This window comes from Macaca thibetana, chromosome 14, assembly GCF_024542745.1.
Source record: "Macaca thibetana thibetana isolate TM-01 chromosome 14, ASM2454274v1, whole genome shotgun sequence".
NCBI lineage: Eukaryota > Metazoa > Chordata > Mammalia > Primates > Cercopithecidae > Macaca > Macaca thibetana.
This window is the reverse complement of record NC_065591.1, coordinates 14152857-14171511: the sequence shown is the minus strand read 5'-3', so window position 1 is coordinate 14171511 and position 18655 is coordinate 14152857. Positions and strand designations below refer to the sequence as shown.

The window sequence follows — 18655 nt, the reverse complement described above, 5'->3', positions numbered from 1 at the left end:
CACCCCAATTCTGCTCCTTGGCTGTAAATTCCCAGCTGTCTCTACCACATTTGGAGTTAAGCCCAGTCTGTCTCTTCTCTTGTGATAATCTTTTATTTAAGAATACCTGGGAGTAGGAGAGAGAAATAAATAAAAATAAATAACAAACTAAGTGTAGTGGCTCATGGCTGTAATCCCAGCACTCTGAGAAGCTGAGGCAGGAGGATTGCCTGAGCCCAGAAGTTGAGACCACAGTGGGCAACATAGCGAGACTCTGTCTCTATAAAAAAATTTTAAAATTAGCCAGGCGTTGGCCGGGCACGGTGGCTTACACCTGTAACCCCAGCATTTTGGGAGGCCGAGGCGGGTGGATCACGAGGTCAGGAGTTCGAGACCGACCTGACCAACATGGTGAAACCCTGTCTCTACTAAAAATACAAAAATTAGCCTAGTGTGGTGGCACATGCCTGTAGTCTCAGCTACTGAGGAGAATCACTTGAACTCAGGAGGTGGAGGTTACAGTGAGTTGAGATTGCGCCACTGCACTCCAGCCTGGGCGACAAAGCAAGACTCCGTAACCAAAAACAAAAAAAAAAAGAAAAAAGAAGAAGAAAAAAAAGCAAAGGAATAAAGAATCACTACTCCATAGGCAGAGCAGCCCACTAGGGCTGCTGGCTGTCCATCTTTGTGGTCATTTCCTGATTACATGCTAAACGAGGGGTGGATTATTCATGAGTTTTCTGGGAAAGTCAGGGACAATTCCCAGAACGGAGAGTTCCTCATCTTTTTAGACCATATAGGATAACTTCCTGACATTGCCATGGCATCTGTAAACTGTCATGGTGCTGGTGGGAGTGTCTTTTAACATGTTAATGCAGTATAATTAGCATATAATGAGCAGTGAGGACACCAGAGGTCACTCTCCTGACCATCCTGGTTTGATGGGTTTTGGCCGGCTTCTTTACCACAACCTGTTTTATCAGAAAGGTCTTTTTGACCTGTATCTTGTGCCAACCTCCTAGCTCATCCTATGATTTAGAATGCCTTCATCTCCCAGGAATACAGCCCAGTAGGTCTCAGCCCTATTTTACCCAGCCCCTATTCGAGATGGAGTTGCTCTGGTTCCAAGGCCTCTGACAAAAGGTTGAAACATTAGAAAACGTTTAACCGTACAACAATCAGGAGAAAATATAGCATAATTTTTGAAGTATAATTTCAAAGTGAGGAAGTATTTTCTAGGCAGGAAATGTTAAAAGCCCCTCTCCCGCACCCACCCCCAAAAAGATGATGAAATTGACTTCATAAAAATGTTTACTTTCTGCATCGCACAGAATATCAAAAATAGAATCAAAAGATAAATGGCAAGTCTGGATACATTTGCAAAATATATCCTAAATCTGAATTTACAAAGAACACCTAAAAACCTATTTATTTATTTATTTATTTATTTATTTATTTATTTATTTAGAGACGGAGTCTCGCTGTGTCGCCAGGCTGGAGTACAGTGGCCCGATCTCGGCTCACCGCAACCTCCGCCTCCCAGGTTCAAACGATTCTCCTGCCTCAGCCTCCTGAGTAGCTGGGACTACAGGTGTGTGCCACCACACCCAGGTAATTTTTGTATTTTTAGTAGAGACAGGGTTTCACCATGTTGGCCAGGATGGTCTCGATCTCTTGACCTCATGATCCACCTTCCTCGACCTCCCAAAGTGCTGGGATTACAGGAGTGAGCCACTGCGCCAGGCCTAAAAACCAATTTAAACACAAATTAACAGAATATATATATTAGAAAATTGAACAAAAGAGGTGAACAGATGGAAGAAAGGAAGCTTTTAAGTACATGAAAAACGTTCAACCTAACTCACAATAAAACACACATACCATTTCTAGCTGACTCAAAATTCGATTATTTTCATTTGAGAGAGACAGGAGGAACAAGGGCTTTCATATTGGTGTGAGTGTAATTTGATACAAACTGTTTTGAAAGGAGCTGTGGCGGGTTTGGTGGGGACAGCAGGGAGGTTGGTGGGACGGGTTTGCGGAGGGCGTCTCGCTTTTTTGCCCAAGCTGGTTTTGAAATCCTGGGTTCAAGCCATACTTCCACGTCGGCCTGCCAAAGTGCTGGGATTACAGGTGTGAGCCACAGCGCCCAGCCATCAATTAAATTTCTAAGACAAAAAGGCAACCCTCTTCTTGCTTGGGTTGGTACTGTGTTCTGTCCCTGACCAGGGGTGTAACCCTGGGCCATTTCTTAATCTCACTATGCTTCCTCTTCCTCGTCTGTAAAACGGGATAAATAATAATAGAGTCATGGTGAACATTAAATTAGCTACCCATGTAAGTGCCTGTTCAAGGTTTTGCTAGGATTATTTTACATATTGCCCTATCTAAAACCAAGAAACAAGGAAATCTGCTCAGCCTTGTTCCTAAGACTAGATACAATTTAAGTGTTCATCAAAAGGCATAAAGAACTGTGATATATCCAAACACAGGAAATAAAAGGATAAGCCAAGATGTATGAACGAAATAGGAAGATTTTCAGAATATTGTTGAGGAAATGGGAGCGGTACCTATGTGTGTTACCTTTGTACAAAAAGCGTCAAGTGGCTTATAAAGTAAATATACATGTATACTGGTGAATGCATAGACGTTTTCTGAAGGGTCACAAAAGAAACAGCTAATCGTTGAAAGATGGGACGGAGACATCACTGTGAAATACATGGGGAATTCTGAATTCTGTGCATGATCAATTTTTTCACAAGCTTTTTTTTTTTTTTTTTTTTTTTGACGGAGCCTCGCTCTGTCGCCGAGGCTGGAGTGCAGTGGCACTATCTCGGCTCACTGCAAGCTCCGCCTCCCGGGTTCACACCATTCTCCTGCCTCAGCCTCCCGAGTAGAGTAGCTGGGACCACAGGCTCCCGCCACCACGCCTGGCTAATTTTTTTGTATTTTTAGTAGAGACGGGGTTTCACCGTGTTAGCCAAGATGGACACCATCTCCTGACCTCGTGATCCGCCCGCCTCGGCCTCCCAAAGTGCTGGGATTACCGGCGTGAGCCACTGCGCCCGGCCTCAAAAAGCATTTTTAATTTAAATAAATGCAGTATGAGGGCAGTGAACTTGGAGGTAATCAGCAAACAGGGCGTGGCCTTCGTGATGTCCTTCGACTTAGTGGTAGCAATTTTTAGAGATGGCCCAAGCAAGGCTTAGAAGAAGGTAGGTGAGCCAAGGTGCAACACCCAGGAACCCAGAAGCCGGCTGGCCAGGCAGTGGAAAGGCGCAGGCGCAGGGGTGCGCGATGCCTCCGTGGAGCGGAGCCGCCTGCACCTCCAGAGAGGCGCCACACGGGGGCAGCCTCGGAGGCCGACTCCGCGCCGCGCGCTAAGAGGAACCCAGCTGGTGCAGCAGGCGGGGAGTAAGCCTCAGAAAACCCGTGAAACACAGGTGCGTCGCCAGCTTCTTGGTGCAAAACCCAACACCTGGCTCACAAAACAGAAGGTAATACCCCCTGGTTCCACTGGGGCTCGAACCCAGGACCTTCTGCGTGTAAAGCAGACGTGATAACCACTACACTATGGAACCTCACAAGAACCAACGGCTTCTCCAGGATTTAATAACTGTTCCAAAAGACGTTTTGGCACCGGGAAATGGTTATGTGGACTTGACATCCGGCGATTGTGCACAGAGAAAAACTTTCAAAAGGATTCCTCATTTTCCAGTGTTCAAAGGAAGACGACCGCGCAGAAACGTTGTAGAAATGTCTGCGTCTCCAGCTTCCTGAAGCAAAACCCAAGATTGGGCTCGCAAAATGTTAATACTAAGCATTTTAGAGAAAGGAAAGAAAAGAAAAAAAAAAAAATTGGAGACCACATCGTGGTTCCACTGGGGCTCGAACCCAGGACCTTCTGCGTGTAAAGCAGACGTGATAACCGCTACACTATGGAACCGCGTGCAGGGTTTTGACGTCTGGATTTAGTAATTCTGCATAAAGACATGTTAGCAACATGGACCGAAACGGATTTACTGCTCAGCAATCGTGAACAGAGAGACAAACTTACACAAGGATTACAGATTTTCCAGTGTAATTCCTACCCACACTCTCCTTAGAGGCAAAGGTTTCACACTTACTCGTGGAAAGAAAGTGCCTCCCCTGATGTGTTCATCGCGGAGGGGTTGTACGTGTCTGGCTCTGTGGCGCAATGGATAGCGCATTGGACTTCTAGATAGTTAGAGAAATTCAAAGGTTGTGGGTTCGAGTCCCACCAGAGTCGCTTTTTGTTTGAAGGAGGGCAAACGGAAAGTTAGGCAGAGGGAATGGATATAAAATAGATGAAACGAAAAACATCTACCATTTAAAATTTCCAGAAGGATGTGAATTGCAGCTAATTGCAGTTCCTGGTTATGTTCCTTCACTAGAAGGCGTTAAGAATCCCACTCCTCTATCTAACCTTTTCTCCTTCACTTTTATGTGGCCCCAGTTTCTGGTGACGAGATAAAGAAATTAGGGAAAGGTAATCAAAGTCACCAAGTTATTTCTCCTATATTATTCTTTTATATCAGGAATAAAAGTAATTTTAAATTGTTCTGAAACTTTAGTCGCCTAGTGTTACCCGAGTTGCCTTAAAATAAACCGTCGTTTCGTCAATTACCAGAATGGCCGAGTGGTTAAGGCGTTGGACTTAAGATCCAATGGATTCATATCCGCGTGGGTTCGAACCCCACTTCTGGTAAATGTTAGTTGTTTTTCCGAGCAAAAACCTTTTTTCCTAATCCTTGGCAATCCATTTTGCAATCTTAGGCGTCCAGATAATAATAACTATAGTTAATATCATTTTGCCAGAAACCTTAAACATGGCGACAGCTTCATAGTTTATATTTTGAAAAGTAGAAAGAAAACGTCTGAAAAAAAGAAAGAAAGAAAAGAAAATGTCTGGGTCCAGCTATACTACATGGGGGTGAGGGAGCACACAGAGAGAGACCCATTGTGCTGCAAAAACGTTCACTCCGAGTCAACAGTTATTACTTGAGTTCCTATTACGTGCCACGTACTGTTCTAAACACTGGGGTTGTGGTGATGCAGGCAGGTTTTCTTTTCTTTTCTTTTTAAGTAAAACAACAAAAAATACAAGAGCCTTACAATCGAGACCACTGCCCAATACCACTTACATGACAAAGTGACAGAAGAAAAATATGGGTTAAAAACAAGCAGACAGCTGGGCGCGGTGGCTTACGCCTGTAATCACAGCACTTTGGGAGGCCGAGGCGGGAGGATCGCGAGGTCAGGAGTTCGAGACAAGCCTGGCCAACATGGTGAAACCCCGTCTCTACTAAAAATACAAAACTTCGCTGGGCATGGTGGCGTGTGCCTTTAATCTTAGCTACTCAGGAGGCCGAGGAAAGAGAACCGCTTGAGGCGGAGGTTGCAGTGAGGTAAGATCGCGCCACTGCACTCCAGCCTAAGCGACAGAGCCAGACTCCCGTCTCAAAAAAAAGTGGAGGTTCAGAGGTTTGGAAAGAAACAGGCCAAAGGCTAATAACCCGTGGGACTGACCTCACAAGGCACAGGCAGCTGGTTTCCAAGGGTTCTGGTTTTAGTTTTCTTCCTTGAGCCGAGACTGGCCATCTGATGTGTAGGGATCCGCATCTTCATTTGTGAAAACCTTACCTGTCAAATTTGTGATTTTTCAATACCAGCAACTCCCATCCAAAGCAATGAGGCATGGAGGGAGTCCCCCAGAGGAGGAAGTGTGTGATTTAACCCTTCTCTTCTGGCTCTTTATAGAGAAACTTCAAAGGAAGCTTTGATCTAAGGTGCCACCTATGCCATCCCAGAAGCATGGAATATTTTATTAATAACAAATCATATTTTTCACAGCACTTTGCTAGGCCGTGGCAGGCGGATCACGTGAGGTCAGGAGTTCCAGACCAGCCTGGCCAACATGGTGAAACCCCGTCTCTACTAAAAATACAAAAATTAGCCGGTCATGGTGGTGGGCGCCTGTAGTCCCAGCTACTGGGGAGGCTGAGGCAGGAGAATCGCTTGAACCCTAGAGGAGGAGGTTGCAGTGAGCCGAGGTCGCGCCACTGCACTCCAGCCTGGGCGACAAAAGGAAAAAAAAAGAAAAGAAAAAGAAAAAAATCAGAACGTCCTCTCATAGGTTTCATTGCCATTCCTCAAGATGTAGTCATTTTAACAGGTTGTTTTCTATCTTTATAGACCTTCTATGTATATGCAAGGAATATTTATATATAATTATATGTAGTATTAAAGGATATATGTTTATATACTCTCATATACATAATACATAAATATTTCAATTTCTTCACAAGCATTATGCCATTCACATTGTTTGGCACATTTTTTTTTTTTTTCCTTAACATAACCTCTTCCCATATGGCTTTTTAACCTTTGTCGATTGTTCTCTTGATGTATTTCTTTATTTAAAAATCGGAATCTTGGCCGGGCGCGGTGGCTCAAGCCTGTAATCCCAGCACTTTGGGAGGCCGAGACGGACGGATCACGAGGTCAGGAGATCGAGACCATCCTGGCTAACACGGTGAAACCCCGTCTCTACTAAAAAATACAAAAAACTAGCCGGGCGAGGTGGCAGGCGCCTGTAGTCCCAGCTACTTGGGAGGCTGAGGCAGGAGAATGGCGTAAACCTGGGAGGCGGAGCTTGCAGTCAGCTGAGATCTGGCCACTGCACTCCAGCCTGGGCGACAGAGCGAGACTCCGTCTCAAAAAAAAAAAAAAAAAATCGGAATCTTATCGTTTCCCCCACAGTGGACTGTCACCCAGGCTGGAGTGCAGTGGGGCAATCCCGGCTCACTGTAGCCTCCGCCTCCCGGGTGCAAGCGATTCTCCTGCCTCAGCCTCCCGAGTAGCTGGGACTACAGGTGTGTGCCACCACACCCAGCTAATTTTGTATTTTTAGTAGAGACGGGGTTTCACCTTGTTAGCCAGGCTGGTCTCTAACTCCTGACCTCGTGATCCGCCGGCTCGGCCTCCCAAAGTGCTGAGATTACAGGCGTGAACCACCGCGTCCGGCTGAATTCTCTTTGAAGGGATCCAATGCCTTAAGAAATGAGAAGGCAAAGAATTTACGAAGAAGCAGGTCGAATTATAGAATTGACTAATTAGATACGTCTGAGACCCAGCTACCAAGGTATCAGACTCCCTAAAAAGATAAAATCCATCCTGTAGCTTGCCTGATCAAAATGTTTCAATGGAAGCTTCCGCTAAATGGTCAGATGCCCAAGGTTAGTAAATATTGTCATTTTCCATTTGCTATTCCCTCGGCTAGAAATTCTTTTTCCAAGTCTTCAGGTGCCCAGTCGCTATCCACAGCTCGGTTCAGGCATGATCAACCCCTGGAAAACTTGGCTCTTACTTCGGGTGCCGACCAAGTCCTCCGGTGTCCGAAAAGGCTGGCCTCCCACCACCAAAGCGCGTGACTGGGGGCTTCTGTTTTGCGCGTCTTCCAGTTCCACTGAGGGCCGAGACTTGGTCTTTGCGGCCCCAGTACTTGCTTAGTTCCGAGAGTGCGGTATGCACTCAATAAATGTCTAATCGATTATTGGAAACCTAATTTTTCATCACTGCTACTCCCACAAGCAGCTCTAGGACTGACTCCTCAAAGACCAAAACCGGAATTAGAAATCCCACTGTTTACCCGGAGGCCCGCTCAAATGCCTTAAACCTGGGGGTATTTCCTCGTGGGAAATTCCCCTTAGGGCGCGGGGCAGGTCAGGCAGGCGGTTACTTTTTGGGTCTTTATTGTCTGTGATGGGAGAAAAGGAGAAATGAAGACTCGATTTTGCTGAACCCCTGCTCAATGTCAATTTTGCAGGTTCACCTCTCAAGAAATCAGCAAAAAGACTCAGAATTGTAATCGCGGAAAGAATGTGGCCACGTGGCCTACTTTCCCGTGGATAGATTAGGCAAACGCGTTTCTTTAGGGGCCCGGATAGCTCAGTAGGTAGAGCATCAGACTTTTAATCTGAGGGTCCAGGGTTCAAGTCCCTGTTCGGGCGGATGCTATTTTAGTTTCCAACATAAATGGATTTGGGCGAGGTTGAGCAAAAGGAGCGTTATGCAAAATTCGTTTGGGTTGCCCCATCCTTGAGGGAAACCAAAACTTGCTAGTGGGTTTTTGCTGGAAAAAGTGAAACGTGGAAAGTGCCAAGAAACTTTCTCTTCCAACATCAGGCTTTTCTTTTCCAACCTTTATACGTTGCGTTGTCTTAGGATATTCTCTTTTAAATTGCGTTTATTTTATATTCAAAACAGATCAATTAACACACCTGTCGTCAGAGTCACAATAGCAATATTCTTGGCAAGAATTGTGCAGTTTTTGGCACCGAGGAATGTTTTCAGGCACTTTTATTGAAAGTGCGATGAGGAAACTGAGATTCAAGAAATATTTCAGATGAAGACAAGTGAAGACACAAGATTCCTACATCTACAACTGGACACAGTCCTTCACCAGATTCTTCATGCTCCGGTGGGCCCCTGACTTGTGTATCTTGCGGTAAAGACTAATGCTTTTGGACACTGTCCTCATGTCTGTAGTCGATGAAAAAAACGTGCAGCCCCAGAGAGCTGACTACACTGGTGATCAAACCCAAGACCTTCCTCCTGTGAAACAGGAGTGTTGGCCACCTCAATAAAAAATCTTGTGCCACGTATTGCCATTTAACATCCAATAGTATAAATAGGGCGATTATGGAACTGGGAAGAAATCGCTCTACGACTTCTGATTCCTTTGAGAGGCTTAAGCTCATTATGCATCCTCATAATGACTTTGACTTCTGATTTCTTGAGAAGCTTATTCTTTGCATCCTTACACTTTACTAAATACTATCCTCTCATTAGTTGGTGCCCGCTTAGGAGACAAGGAGAACAGCTGTCTCTGGGTGTGTACGGCGTAGGTGCAAACGTGCAAGGGGACTGGGGAGGGAGGCGAGCCTCCAGAGAGGCTAAGAAGTGGACTATGGCCCTGTGTGTTCAAAGCGGTTAAGCCAACAAAAGCTCTGCCGAAACCCGGGATCGAACCAGGGACCTTTAGATCTTCAGTCTAACGCTCTCCCAACTGAGCTATTTCGGCAAGGACATGAGAACATCCCGCCCTGTCAAGGAAATTTAAAAGAAAAAAAAGAAGATGATGAAACCGGGCGCGGTGGCTCACGTCTGTAATGCCAGCGCTTTGGGAGGTTGAGACGGGTGGATCACCAGAGCTCAGGAGTTCGAGACCAGACTGGCCAGCATGGTGAAACCCTGTCTCTACTAAAAATGCAAAAAAAATTAGCCGGGCGTGGTCGCAAGCGCCTGTAATCCCAGCTACTCAGGAGGCTGAGGCAGGAGCATCGGTTGAACCAGAGAGGCGGAGGTTGCAGTGAGCCAGGATGGCGCCATTGCACTCCAGCCTGGGCGACAAGAGCGGAACTCCGTCTCAAAAACAAAAACAAAAAAATCCTGTTTCCGGCCGGGCGCGGTGGCTCAAGCCTGTAATCCCAGCACTTTGGGAGGCCGAGACGGGCGGATCACGAGGTCAGGAGATCGAGACCATCCTGGCTGACACGGTGAAACCCCGTCTCTACTAAAAAAAATACAAAAACTTAGCCGGGCGAGGTGGCGGGCGCCTGTAGTCCCAGCTACTCGGGAGGCTGAGGCAGGAGAATGGCGTAAACCCGGGAGGCGGAGCTTGCAGTGAGCTGAGATCCGGCCAGTGCACTCCAGCCTGGGCGACAGAGTGAGACTCCGTCTCAAAAAAAAAAAAAAAATCCTGTTTCCTCCCACTTCCAGCCTTTTAGTTCTTCATTTCACCTTCCAAACTGTATTATTTTTAGCCCTGAGGTTTTAAGAACAATCAGTGAGAAAATTAATTCCTTTCATGTGAGGAAACTTTCGCGTTCTGCCTTTTCCTAGGCCACATTGTATTGCCTTTCTCATGCTTTCTCTCTTCCCAGAGCCCTAATAAGAGTAAGAATCGCCGCTTTCTAAGAACCTACTGTGTGTCCAGCAGGAATCTGCAGTGTTGCATTCAATCCCGTCCTCCCCCACGCCTGCCTTTAATTGATATGATAATATACAAATTTTTAAATGAGTTACTAATGTGCCACCAATCACCCAGAACTATTTGGGAGGCTCCAAAGCATCAAAGGCTGAACACCATGGCTGGAGAAGGAATGAACTGGAGGAAGGAAAGGAGGAAAGACTGGGGGAACCCAAAGCTCTCCACCCTTGTCCTCTCGCCCCACCCTGGTCCGTTCTTGCTCGTTCAGAAACTGGTTGGAGTAAAGAGATTCCTCTTTTCAAGACAGCCAAAAGTGGAACTGATCGCTTTCGAAGGGACTCCCTCCGGAAGAAGGAGAAAAATTCGAGAAACTTACCTGTTTCTCTCCCTGGAATGCCTTCTGACCCCCGTGATTTACTTTCCGCAATAAAGAAACTCGACTCGCCCACCCAGCCCACTCTTCCTACGAGCAGCGAGGATCGCTGTCCCTCCAGCACATACCAATCAACTCAAGTCACCTGAATATGGGCATATTGGGCACACATTTCTTTGTAATGGTTCCTCTCCTATTACAATATGTATCTGTTGTTTCATCCCTAGATAGAAAACCCTTTAAGAATTATGGTAACAGTGTTACAGCTCTTTTAGAATTTGTTTAGCAGGTTTTTTGGTTTTCAGAGGAAAATAAAATAAAAACAATAATTATAATAATGGCTACCGTGTTTTGAATGCTTGCTTTTAGGCTATTAAGCACAGTACATGCATTGTTATGCCATTTAATTATCACAAGCTTATGAGATGGAAGCTATTATTATTCCCTTTCTGCAGGGGAAGCTGAGCTCTAGAGAAGGGGGAGGTAATGCTGGGATCTGTGTGCACCACGGTAGAGCATTCCTGTGGGCAGGGTGAAGGCCCTGCCTCACGATTGGGTGCTGTCTCCATCCTGGCCTTTCTCCACTAATCAGGACTCACTGGGCACCATAGTCCACCAGGTAAGAGGGCAGCCTCTTACACGTTCAGCCCACATCCCCATCCTGTCAATGAGGAGATCAAGACCGACTTTCTTCTGTTGCCTGGCTGAAGCCAGGAAGGCTCCATCATTAGCCAAGCAAGGGATGCAACCGGTCCTTTCATCTCACAGGGAAAATTAGCTCACCTTGATTACCTTACATTTCAAAAACCTCTGCAGGAGCCGGATGTTTCTCCCACACCCCGCCTTTTTTTTTTTCTTTGAAACGGAGTCTCGCACTGTCGCCCCGGCTGGAGTGCAGAGGCGTGATCTCAGCTCACAGCAACCTCCGCCTCCCGGGTTCAAGTGATTATCCTGCCTTAGCTTTCCGAGTAGCTGGGATTACAGGCGCCAGCCACCACGCCCAGCTAATTTTTTTGTATTTTTACTACAGGCGGAGCTTCACCATATTGACCAGGCTGTTCTCCAACTCCTGACCTTGTGATTCGCCCGCCTCGGTCTCCCAAAGTGCTGGGATTACCTGTTTCCCTTTTTAATTTGTAGTAGGGGAGAACTAACGTTTCATTTTTCCCATTTCGGTCCCTTGAATACGCTGTCTCTTAATATGCACCCTCTTTCGCCCACCAACAGAAGCTACTGTCTCCACCTCAACTTCTTCCTGTGTTCAGATCACATTTTTGAGAGGGGAGTCGGGGGTGGATTTGACCTGTTTTAACGAGGGAAATGGCTCTGTTTGGGGCTTCAGTTTCTAGATGATCATCTCTTCCTTTTTATGATACAGAAAACTCTTTCCTAAGGTAGTAAGGAGGGCTAGGAAGGTGCAGGATCCCAACCATATTCCTCAGGCACCCAATCAGAGAGAACCCAAGAGGGAAGGTCAGCAGGAGCCGTCACAGGTGAGCGAAGAGAGGCTGTCACTGCGGGGGCGGGGGGACCGGTCCTTTGATAAATCCGCTGTTGGGATACAGCAGCTCAGCGGCTGACTACAGAATAATCTGCCTATTGCAGCCCCCAAAGCGATGGACTGGAAGTTTCCCGTATACCTCTGCACAAAGGCCTATCCCCACAGGGGCCCCAGGTTTACCCTCCTATAAGCGATTGGGGTCGCAGTTTACACAATCCAGGACTTGATTGCCTTCTTTTGCAGTGGGTTAACAAACAAAAGACCCTAAAATTGGTTCTCATTCTTTTAATGAAGAAAAGTTAAAGCCGCCCGAACAGGGACTTGAACCCTGGACCCTCAGATTAAAAGTCTGATGCTCTACCGACTGAGCTATCCGGGCTCACGGAAAGAGTTTTGCTTCCATTAATGAAGACTGTGTTATCATTATGCCGCGAACTAATGGGCAGGGCGATGGACGAGTTACTGGGCTCTTTTGTGTGTGATCCAATCCAATTCCGAGGCAGAAATCCTGCGAGGACTGGGAGGAGGCGAAGTCGGGCGTGGGGAAGAAGGGTGATCAGCTTGTTCTTTGGCAGCTGAATACAGATTGTTAAATAAAGCACGCTCTCCTTATATTTAGAGACTGCTTGGCAAACGCGAACCCTCAGTTCTGCAAAACTGAGCAGGGGAGAGAAAAAGCCGCCCACGAATTGAACTGTGTGCACCGCCTACGCGTGTCTTAGCCCTGAACCCAAAGCGCATCTGGTCAGAGACCACAGTTCAGTGTTTAAAGACATCAGGCTGCCCCTTCCGAGAAGACGCCACTTCGTGATTCCTTGCCCCCATCCCAGGTGCCCACCTCCAAAATGTAGCGCGAAGCACATTAGCTGAAAAGAGATGACGGGTGGTAACCACAGCCCTCCGGCGATCCGGTGAGCGCGCTGCGAGCCCACCCCGCCCCCACGGCCCCCACGGCCCCGGCCTCGACGCACGCGCAGCTCAGTCGCAGCGCGCTAGCCGACCCGCCCCTCCCACTTCTTCCCTCTACACGCAGCTATTTTCTGCCCCCAGACATCAAGAACTTTCAGTTCTCTAGGCCTCGCACGTGCTGTCCCATCGCTAACTGAAATGTCACCTTCCTTTGAACTCCTTTCCCCTCGTTGACTCCAAGCACCTGTAGAGAAGGAAAAATAATCTTCCCTCTACCAGTTTGAGTTATCAGCCGGACTCCTGTAACAACAGACAGAATGAAGACAAAAACAAACAGAAGTGTATTAACGTGTGGGACATACCCAGGGAATGAGTAATTCCAAAGGTGTGGCTGAGAACTCCATTTTATACAGCATCGTCAACGAAGAACAACACGTTTTTGGAGAAGTGACAATACAAAGGAAAAGGACCTTAAAGGGAGGGCGCGGTGGCTCACTCCTGTAATCCCAGCATTTTGGGAGGCCGAAGGCCGAGGCGGGCGGATGACCTGAGGTCAGGAGTTCGAGACCAGCCTGACCAACATGTGGTGAAACCCTGTCTCTACTAAAAATACAAAAATTAGCCGGGCGTGGTGGCGCGCGCCTGTAATCCCAGCTACGCAGGAGGCCTAGGAAGGAGAATCGCTTGAACCCGGGGGGCAGATCGTGCCACTGTACTCCAGCCTGCATGCTTTGAGACAGAGCGAGACTCTGTCTCAAAGAAAAAAAGAAAACAAAAAAAAAGAAAAGGACCTCGGGTCTCCAGGGACAGCAAACTAGGAAATTAATTTTAGGTAGATAAATGCAGGTTCCTAAAGCTTGTTAAATATACTCCGCTGGTCCCGTCTCCAAGCTGTTAGGGTCTAAAGTTGTCTTAGGTTATCAACTTTTGTCCTTCCTGGTAGAGAAGGAAGAATGCCTTTGTAAATATATATCCTGCTTTTAGGCAGATAGGGGGAGGCTACGGAGCTTTATTTCAATCAGCTTCTTCCCAATTGCCTTTAGCGCGAAATAATCTTTAGGCCGGAGTGGCATATTTTGGGGTGGTATATACTGCTACCCTTTACACCTTTGAGAATGCAGCTTGGCCAAAGCAGTGGTTCACGCCTGTAATCCCAGCGCTTTGGAGGCCGAGGCGGGCCAATCACTTGAGGTCAGGAGTTTGAGACTAGCCTGGCCAACATGATGAAACCTGGTCTCTATCAAAAAATACAAAAATTAGCCGAGTGCGGTGGCGCCCGCCTGTAGTCCCAGCTACTCGGGAGGCTGAGGCAGGAGAATCACTTGAACCCGGGAAATGGAGGTTGCAGTGAGCTGAGATGGCCTTTAATCAATGCTTTAATAGAGAAATATACAAGACCTTTGGTAACCCAGAGGAATGACTAGAAGGAAGGCAGAGTAGCACCTCGTAGGGGTGGGAAAGGCATTAGAACTGTGCCTTGAAAGGTGAGTAGGAGTGTGCAGGCATGCAGGAAATGTGATTCAGCCAGAGATACCGAGTCTTCTTTTCTGAGCTTGAATTCCAAATACTTCTCACCAGGATTCCCCCTCTCCTCTTCAGGCTGAAAACCAGACAGGCTTTTTAGGGCAAAGGCTAGGCCCAACATTTCCTAGGAATATGACTCCCGCTTTTGGTCCCAAGGCGGTTGGCTTTTGCTCAGAGCAATAGTAACAATCTCATTCTTCACTCTTACCTGTGTGTAAATAACACTTTAAAGCATGTTGTCAGGTTCTCCAAAGAAATGGAACCAATAGGACAGAGACAGATAGAAACAGAGGTAGAGACAGATTATTTTAAGAGCTTGGTTCACACATTGTGGGGGTCAGCAAACCCAAAACCTGTAGGGCAGACTAACAGTTTGAAAATTTAGATAAGAGTTAAGGTTGCCATCTTGAGTTTAAATTCAGCAGGGCAGGCCAGGTGCGGTGGCTCATGCCTGTAATCCCAACACTTTGGGAGACCGAGACGGGTGGATGACCTGAGGTCAGGAGTTCCAGACCAGCCTAGCCAAAATGGTAAAACCCCGTCTCTACTAAAAATACAAAAATTAGCCAGGCATGGTGGCACACACCTGTAATCCCAGCTACTTGGGAGGCTGAGGCAGGAGAATCTCTGGAACCCAGGAGGCAGAGGTTGCAGTAAGCCCAGATCACGCCACTGCACTCCAGCCTGGGTGACAGAGCAGGACTCTCTCTCAAAAAAAGTAAATAAATAAATAAATTCAGCAGGGCAGTAAGCTGGAGACTCAGGAAAGCAGGTTTTCTATACCAAAGTTTTTTTTGTTTGTTTGTTTCTGTTTGAGATGGAATCTTGCTCTGTTGCCCAGGCTGGAGTGCAGTGGCACAATCTCGGCTCACTGTAACTTCCACCTCTCAGGTTCAAGCGATTCTTCTGCCTCAGCCTCCCGAGTAGCTAGGATTACAGGCATGCGTCACCATGCCGGGCTAATTTTTGTATTTTTAGTAGGGAGATGGGATTTCACCATGTTGGCCAGGCTGGTCTTGAACTCCTGACCTCAGGTGATCAGCCCGCCTCGGCCTCCCAAAATGCTGGGATTACAGGCGTGAGCCACCGTGCCCGGCCTATAGCAAAGTTTTTAGGAGAATTCCTTCTTCAGAAACGCCAGTCTTTGCTCTTAAAGGTTTCAGCTGGTTTAACGAGGCACATTACGAAGGGTAATCTTCTTTACCTGGAGTCTACTGATTTAAATGTTAATCACATGTAAAAAACACCTTCATTGCCAGGGGCTGTGACTCACACCTGTAGTCTCAGCACTTTGGAAGGCCGAGGGCAGGTGGATCACTTGAGCTCCTGAGTTCGAGACCAGCCTGGGCAATATGGCGAAACCCCGTCTCAATACCAAAAATACAAACAATTAGCTGGACGTGATGGTGCGTACCTGTAGTCCCAGCTACTCGGGAGGCTGAGGCCAAGGAATGACTTGAGGCCCAAGAGGTCGAGGCTGCAGTGAACTGTGATGGCGCCACTGCACCCCACACCTGAGCAACAGAACAAGAACCTGTCTCAAAAGAAACCAACAAACCAAAAACACCTGCCTAGTAACATCTAGAATGGTGTTCGACCAAACCTCATGAAAAGTTTAATTCTCTAGTCTGTTAGATGATCACTTGGGGTTTCTTCTTATTGCTCATCATTGAATTTTCAAGAGCCTCTCATCAAAATACATCTTTCCACCCAAGAACTCAACGATTTTGGGGGTGAAGCCCCATATCAGATAGCATATTGGCAAACATTAACAGAAAGGGGACAGGGGTATAAATAGGCCTAAAAACCATATGGCTGGTTTCATTTTGCCTTTTACCACACTGCGAGTTCTTAGAATGTGACACATGGATCTCCTTCCTCCCTCTCTCCATGGTCCAGCCTGGCTAAAAAGAAGGCACCCCCTAAGTGTGTTGTTCCATTGCCTTGCCTTGAGTGGAGTGGCTCAGTGGCTCATCTTCCTTTTTTTTTTTTTTTTTGTTTAGATGGAGTTTCGCTCTTGCTGCCCATGCTGGAGTGCAATGGCGCAATCTTGGCTTACGGCAACCTCTGCCTCCTGGGTTCAAGCAATTCTCCTACCTCAGCCTCCCGAGTCGGTGGGATGACCGGCATGCGCCACCGCGCCCAGTTAATTTTGTATATTTAGTAGAGACGGGGTTTCTCCATGTTGGTCAGGCTGGTCTTGAACTCCCGACCTCAGGTGATCCACCCGCCTTAGCCTCCCAAAGTGCTGGGATTACAGGCGTGAGACACTGTGCCCAGCTGTGGTTCATCATCTTAATGAGGCTTTCTACCGGAATTCAATCCAGATCCTCCGAGTTCCACTGACATCCACCCCCATGCCGGACCAGGATGGACAACTCTGGAAGCCTAGAGACAGATGGGATGGCCGATTCCCGGGGTGTTTCCCGGTGATCTCTGCCAGGAGCTTCTCTATTGGCGTTGATAACAAATTAGCCAATGGATACAAACCTATTTTGTAAACTGCCAGGTGTTGAAGATCCAGCGGTGTCCTCTGAAATCCAGTTCTTCCTGCATACAGTGTCTGGATATCTTTGCTGGGGCGGAGAGGGTGGTGCATCGAGTTCAGAGGGGTGCGAGGATAGGATGTACAAGTGACTTGCAATTTGGCACATAAAAATACAGGACATCCCATTAAATCCAGTTTCACAGAAACAACAGATATATACTTTGTATGTTCCATGCAATATTTGGGACATGTTTATACTCAAAAGTATTTGTTGTTTCTCTGAAATTCAAATTTTGGCCAAGTTCAGTGGCTCACGCCTGTAATCCCAACACTTTGGGAGGCTGAGGCGGGCGGATGACCTGAGGTCAGGAGTTCGGGACCAGCCTGGCCAACATGGTGAAACCCTGTCTCTACTAAAAATATAAAAATTAGCCGGGCATGATGGCAGGCACCTGTAATCCCAGCTACTCCGGGTGGCTGAGGCAGGAGAATCACTTGAACCCGAGGCGGAGGTTACAATGAGCTGAGATCCCGACACTGCACTCCAGGGAGCAAGACTTCGTCAAGAAAGAGAGAGAAATTAATTGGACGTCCTGTATTTGGTCTCCTGACCCTAGTGTAGATTTAAACCAGAAAGGACTTCTGATCCCTGTCTCCCACCCCAACCAAGAGCTGTTCTGGGATCATTGCTATTGTTTTTGTTTTCTTTTTTAAAGACAGGGTTTCACCGTGTTGGCCAGGCTGGTCTCGAACGCCTGACCTCAAGTAATCCGTCCATCTCGGCTTCCCAAAGTGCTGGGATTACAGGCGTGAGCCAGTGCGCCCGGCCCCGGCCCTTGTGGTTAAAACAGCTGGACGAAGCCCGTGCGCCTAACGCTTTCGAGAACTTCTTTGGCCAAGAGGGGGCCGGGCTGTCACCATTCCCGGCGTGCCCGCGACCAAGCAGGCGACGGAAGCGGCGCAGGCCGAGAGCTCCCGCCCCCTGACACTGAGAGAAAGGTTCCAGCGTCCACGGCTGCCTATAACCCGAAAGAAGAGAAGCGGGGTGCGGGGGAACAGGGTTGCTCAAGAAAGTGAGCTGTGCGCGGTGCTCCGGGAGAGCTCGGCTCAAACCAGGCCTCAAGTCAGGGCAGAGGTATAACTTCGTACTGGGCAGTTTAAAAGGTAGGACATATGTCCCCAGTATCCTCCCTCCCACAGGAAAATGCCGATGAGTCAGTATTCCCTTAACTGCTCCAGCCCGAGATCCCACAGGGTGTTGACCCTGTTGACTGTGCAGAAATCACATGTAAGTGACCTGTTGACTGTGCAGAAATCACACGTAGTGATGACTAACGCCTAAAACGGAAGCCCTGCCGAAACCCGGGATCGAACCAGGGACCTTTAGATCTTCAGTCTAACGCTCTCCCAACTGAGCTATTTCGGCTGTATTGGAAGAACTTTTTCTTTTTTTCTACAAAATTATAATAAAATAGTATTTGTTCATGGTAACAGATTATATGGATTCAGCTAAAGGTAGGCATTTTACAAATGTTACAAAGATGATAAGGCAAGGCCCTTGTTTACAAATTAGAAGTGATAAATCACTTTTCTCAGGGGTTTTTTTGTTGGTTTTTTTGTTTTTTAAGTTCCCTGCAATTCGCTTTTTTCATTTAAAAATATGTTTTTATGGACTTGTTTCATGGCAGTTTTGTAGACCTATCGTGCTTTTTAATCCACGTTTACCAGTATTGGATTGTATGGTTATAATGTAATCTATGTAATCAAACCGACAATTATCGGCTTTTTTACGTTTTTCTATATCTCATTATTAAAAACAATACTGCAATTAATTTTTAAAATATATTTGTTGTTCTTGTGCAAAGG

General features: G+C 47.1%; 1 protein-coding gene and 9 non-coding genes across 10 annotated transcripts; 4 read left to right on the top strand and 6 right to left on the bottom strand.

The window, feature by feature from the left end:
- Positions 1-3487: 3487 nt before the first annotated feature.
- Positions 3488-3560, bottom strand: TRNAV-UAC (transfer RNA valine (anticodon UAC)). Its single transcript has one exon. It is a non-coding gene; the product is annotated as a tRNA-Val (tRNA).
- A 292-nt stretch (positions 3561-3852) lies between these two features.
- Positions 3853-3925, bottom strand: TRNAV-UAC (transfer RNA valine (anticodon UAC)). The gene has a single exon. It is a non-coding gene; the product is annotated as a tRNA-Val (tRNA).
- A 238-nt stretch (positions 3926-4163) lies between these two features.
- Positions 4164-4249, top strand: TRNAR-UCU (transfer RNA arginine (anticodon UCU)). The gene is given in 2 exon segments: positions 4164-4200; positions 4214-4249. It is a non-coding gene; the product is annotated as a tRNA-Arg (tRNA).
- Positions 4250-4625: 376 nt separating this feature from the next.
- Positions 4626-4708, top strand: TRNAL-UAA (transfer RNA leucine (anticodon UAA)). Its single transcript has one exon. It is a non-coding gene; the product is annotated as a tRNA-Leu (tRNA).
- A 3231-nt stretch (positions 4709-7939) lies between these two features.
- Positions 7940-8012, top strand: TRNAK-UUU (transfer RNA lysine (anticodon UUU)). Its single transcript has one exon. It is a non-coding gene; the product is annotated as a tRNA-Lys (tRNA).
- Positions 8013-9012: 1000 nt separating this feature from the next.
- On the bottom strand, positions 9013-9085 carry TRNAF-GAA (transfer RNA phenylalanine (anticodon GAA)). Its single transcript has one exon. It is a non-coding gene; the product is annotated as a tRNA-Phe (tRNA).
- Positions 9086-10622: 1537 nt separating this feature from the next.
- Positions 10623-10683, top strand: LOC126936685 (U7 small nuclear RNA). The gene has a single exon (XR_007719507.1). It is a non-coding gene; the product is annotated as a U7 small nuclear RNA (small nuclear RNA).
- Positions 10684-12123: 1440 nt separating this feature from the next.
- Positions 12124-16431, bottom strand: LOC126936421 (uncharacterized). The gene is made up of 4 exons (XM_050759221.1): positions 16399-16431; positions 14312-14377; positions 12707-12860; positions 12124-12517 (listed from the first exon to the last, which is right to left on the bottom strand). The coding sequence occupies exons 1-4, from the start codon at positions 16429-16431 to the stop codon at positions 12210-12212; spliced, it is 561 nt and encodes a 186-aa protein (XP_050615178.1). The 3' UTR covers positions 12124-12209.
- Positions 12175-12247, bottom strand: TRNAK-UUU (transfer RNA lysine (anticodon UUU)). The gene has a single exon. It is a non-coding gene; the product is annotated as a tRNA-Lys (tRNA).
- A 1711-nt stretch (positions 16432-18142) lies between the features above and the next one.
- On the bottom strand, positions 18143-18215 carry TRNAF-GAA (transfer RNA phenylalanine (anticodon GAA)). The gene has a single exon. It is a non-coding gene; the product is annotated as a tRNA-Phe (tRNA).
- Positions 18216-18655: the final 440 nt, after the last annotated feature.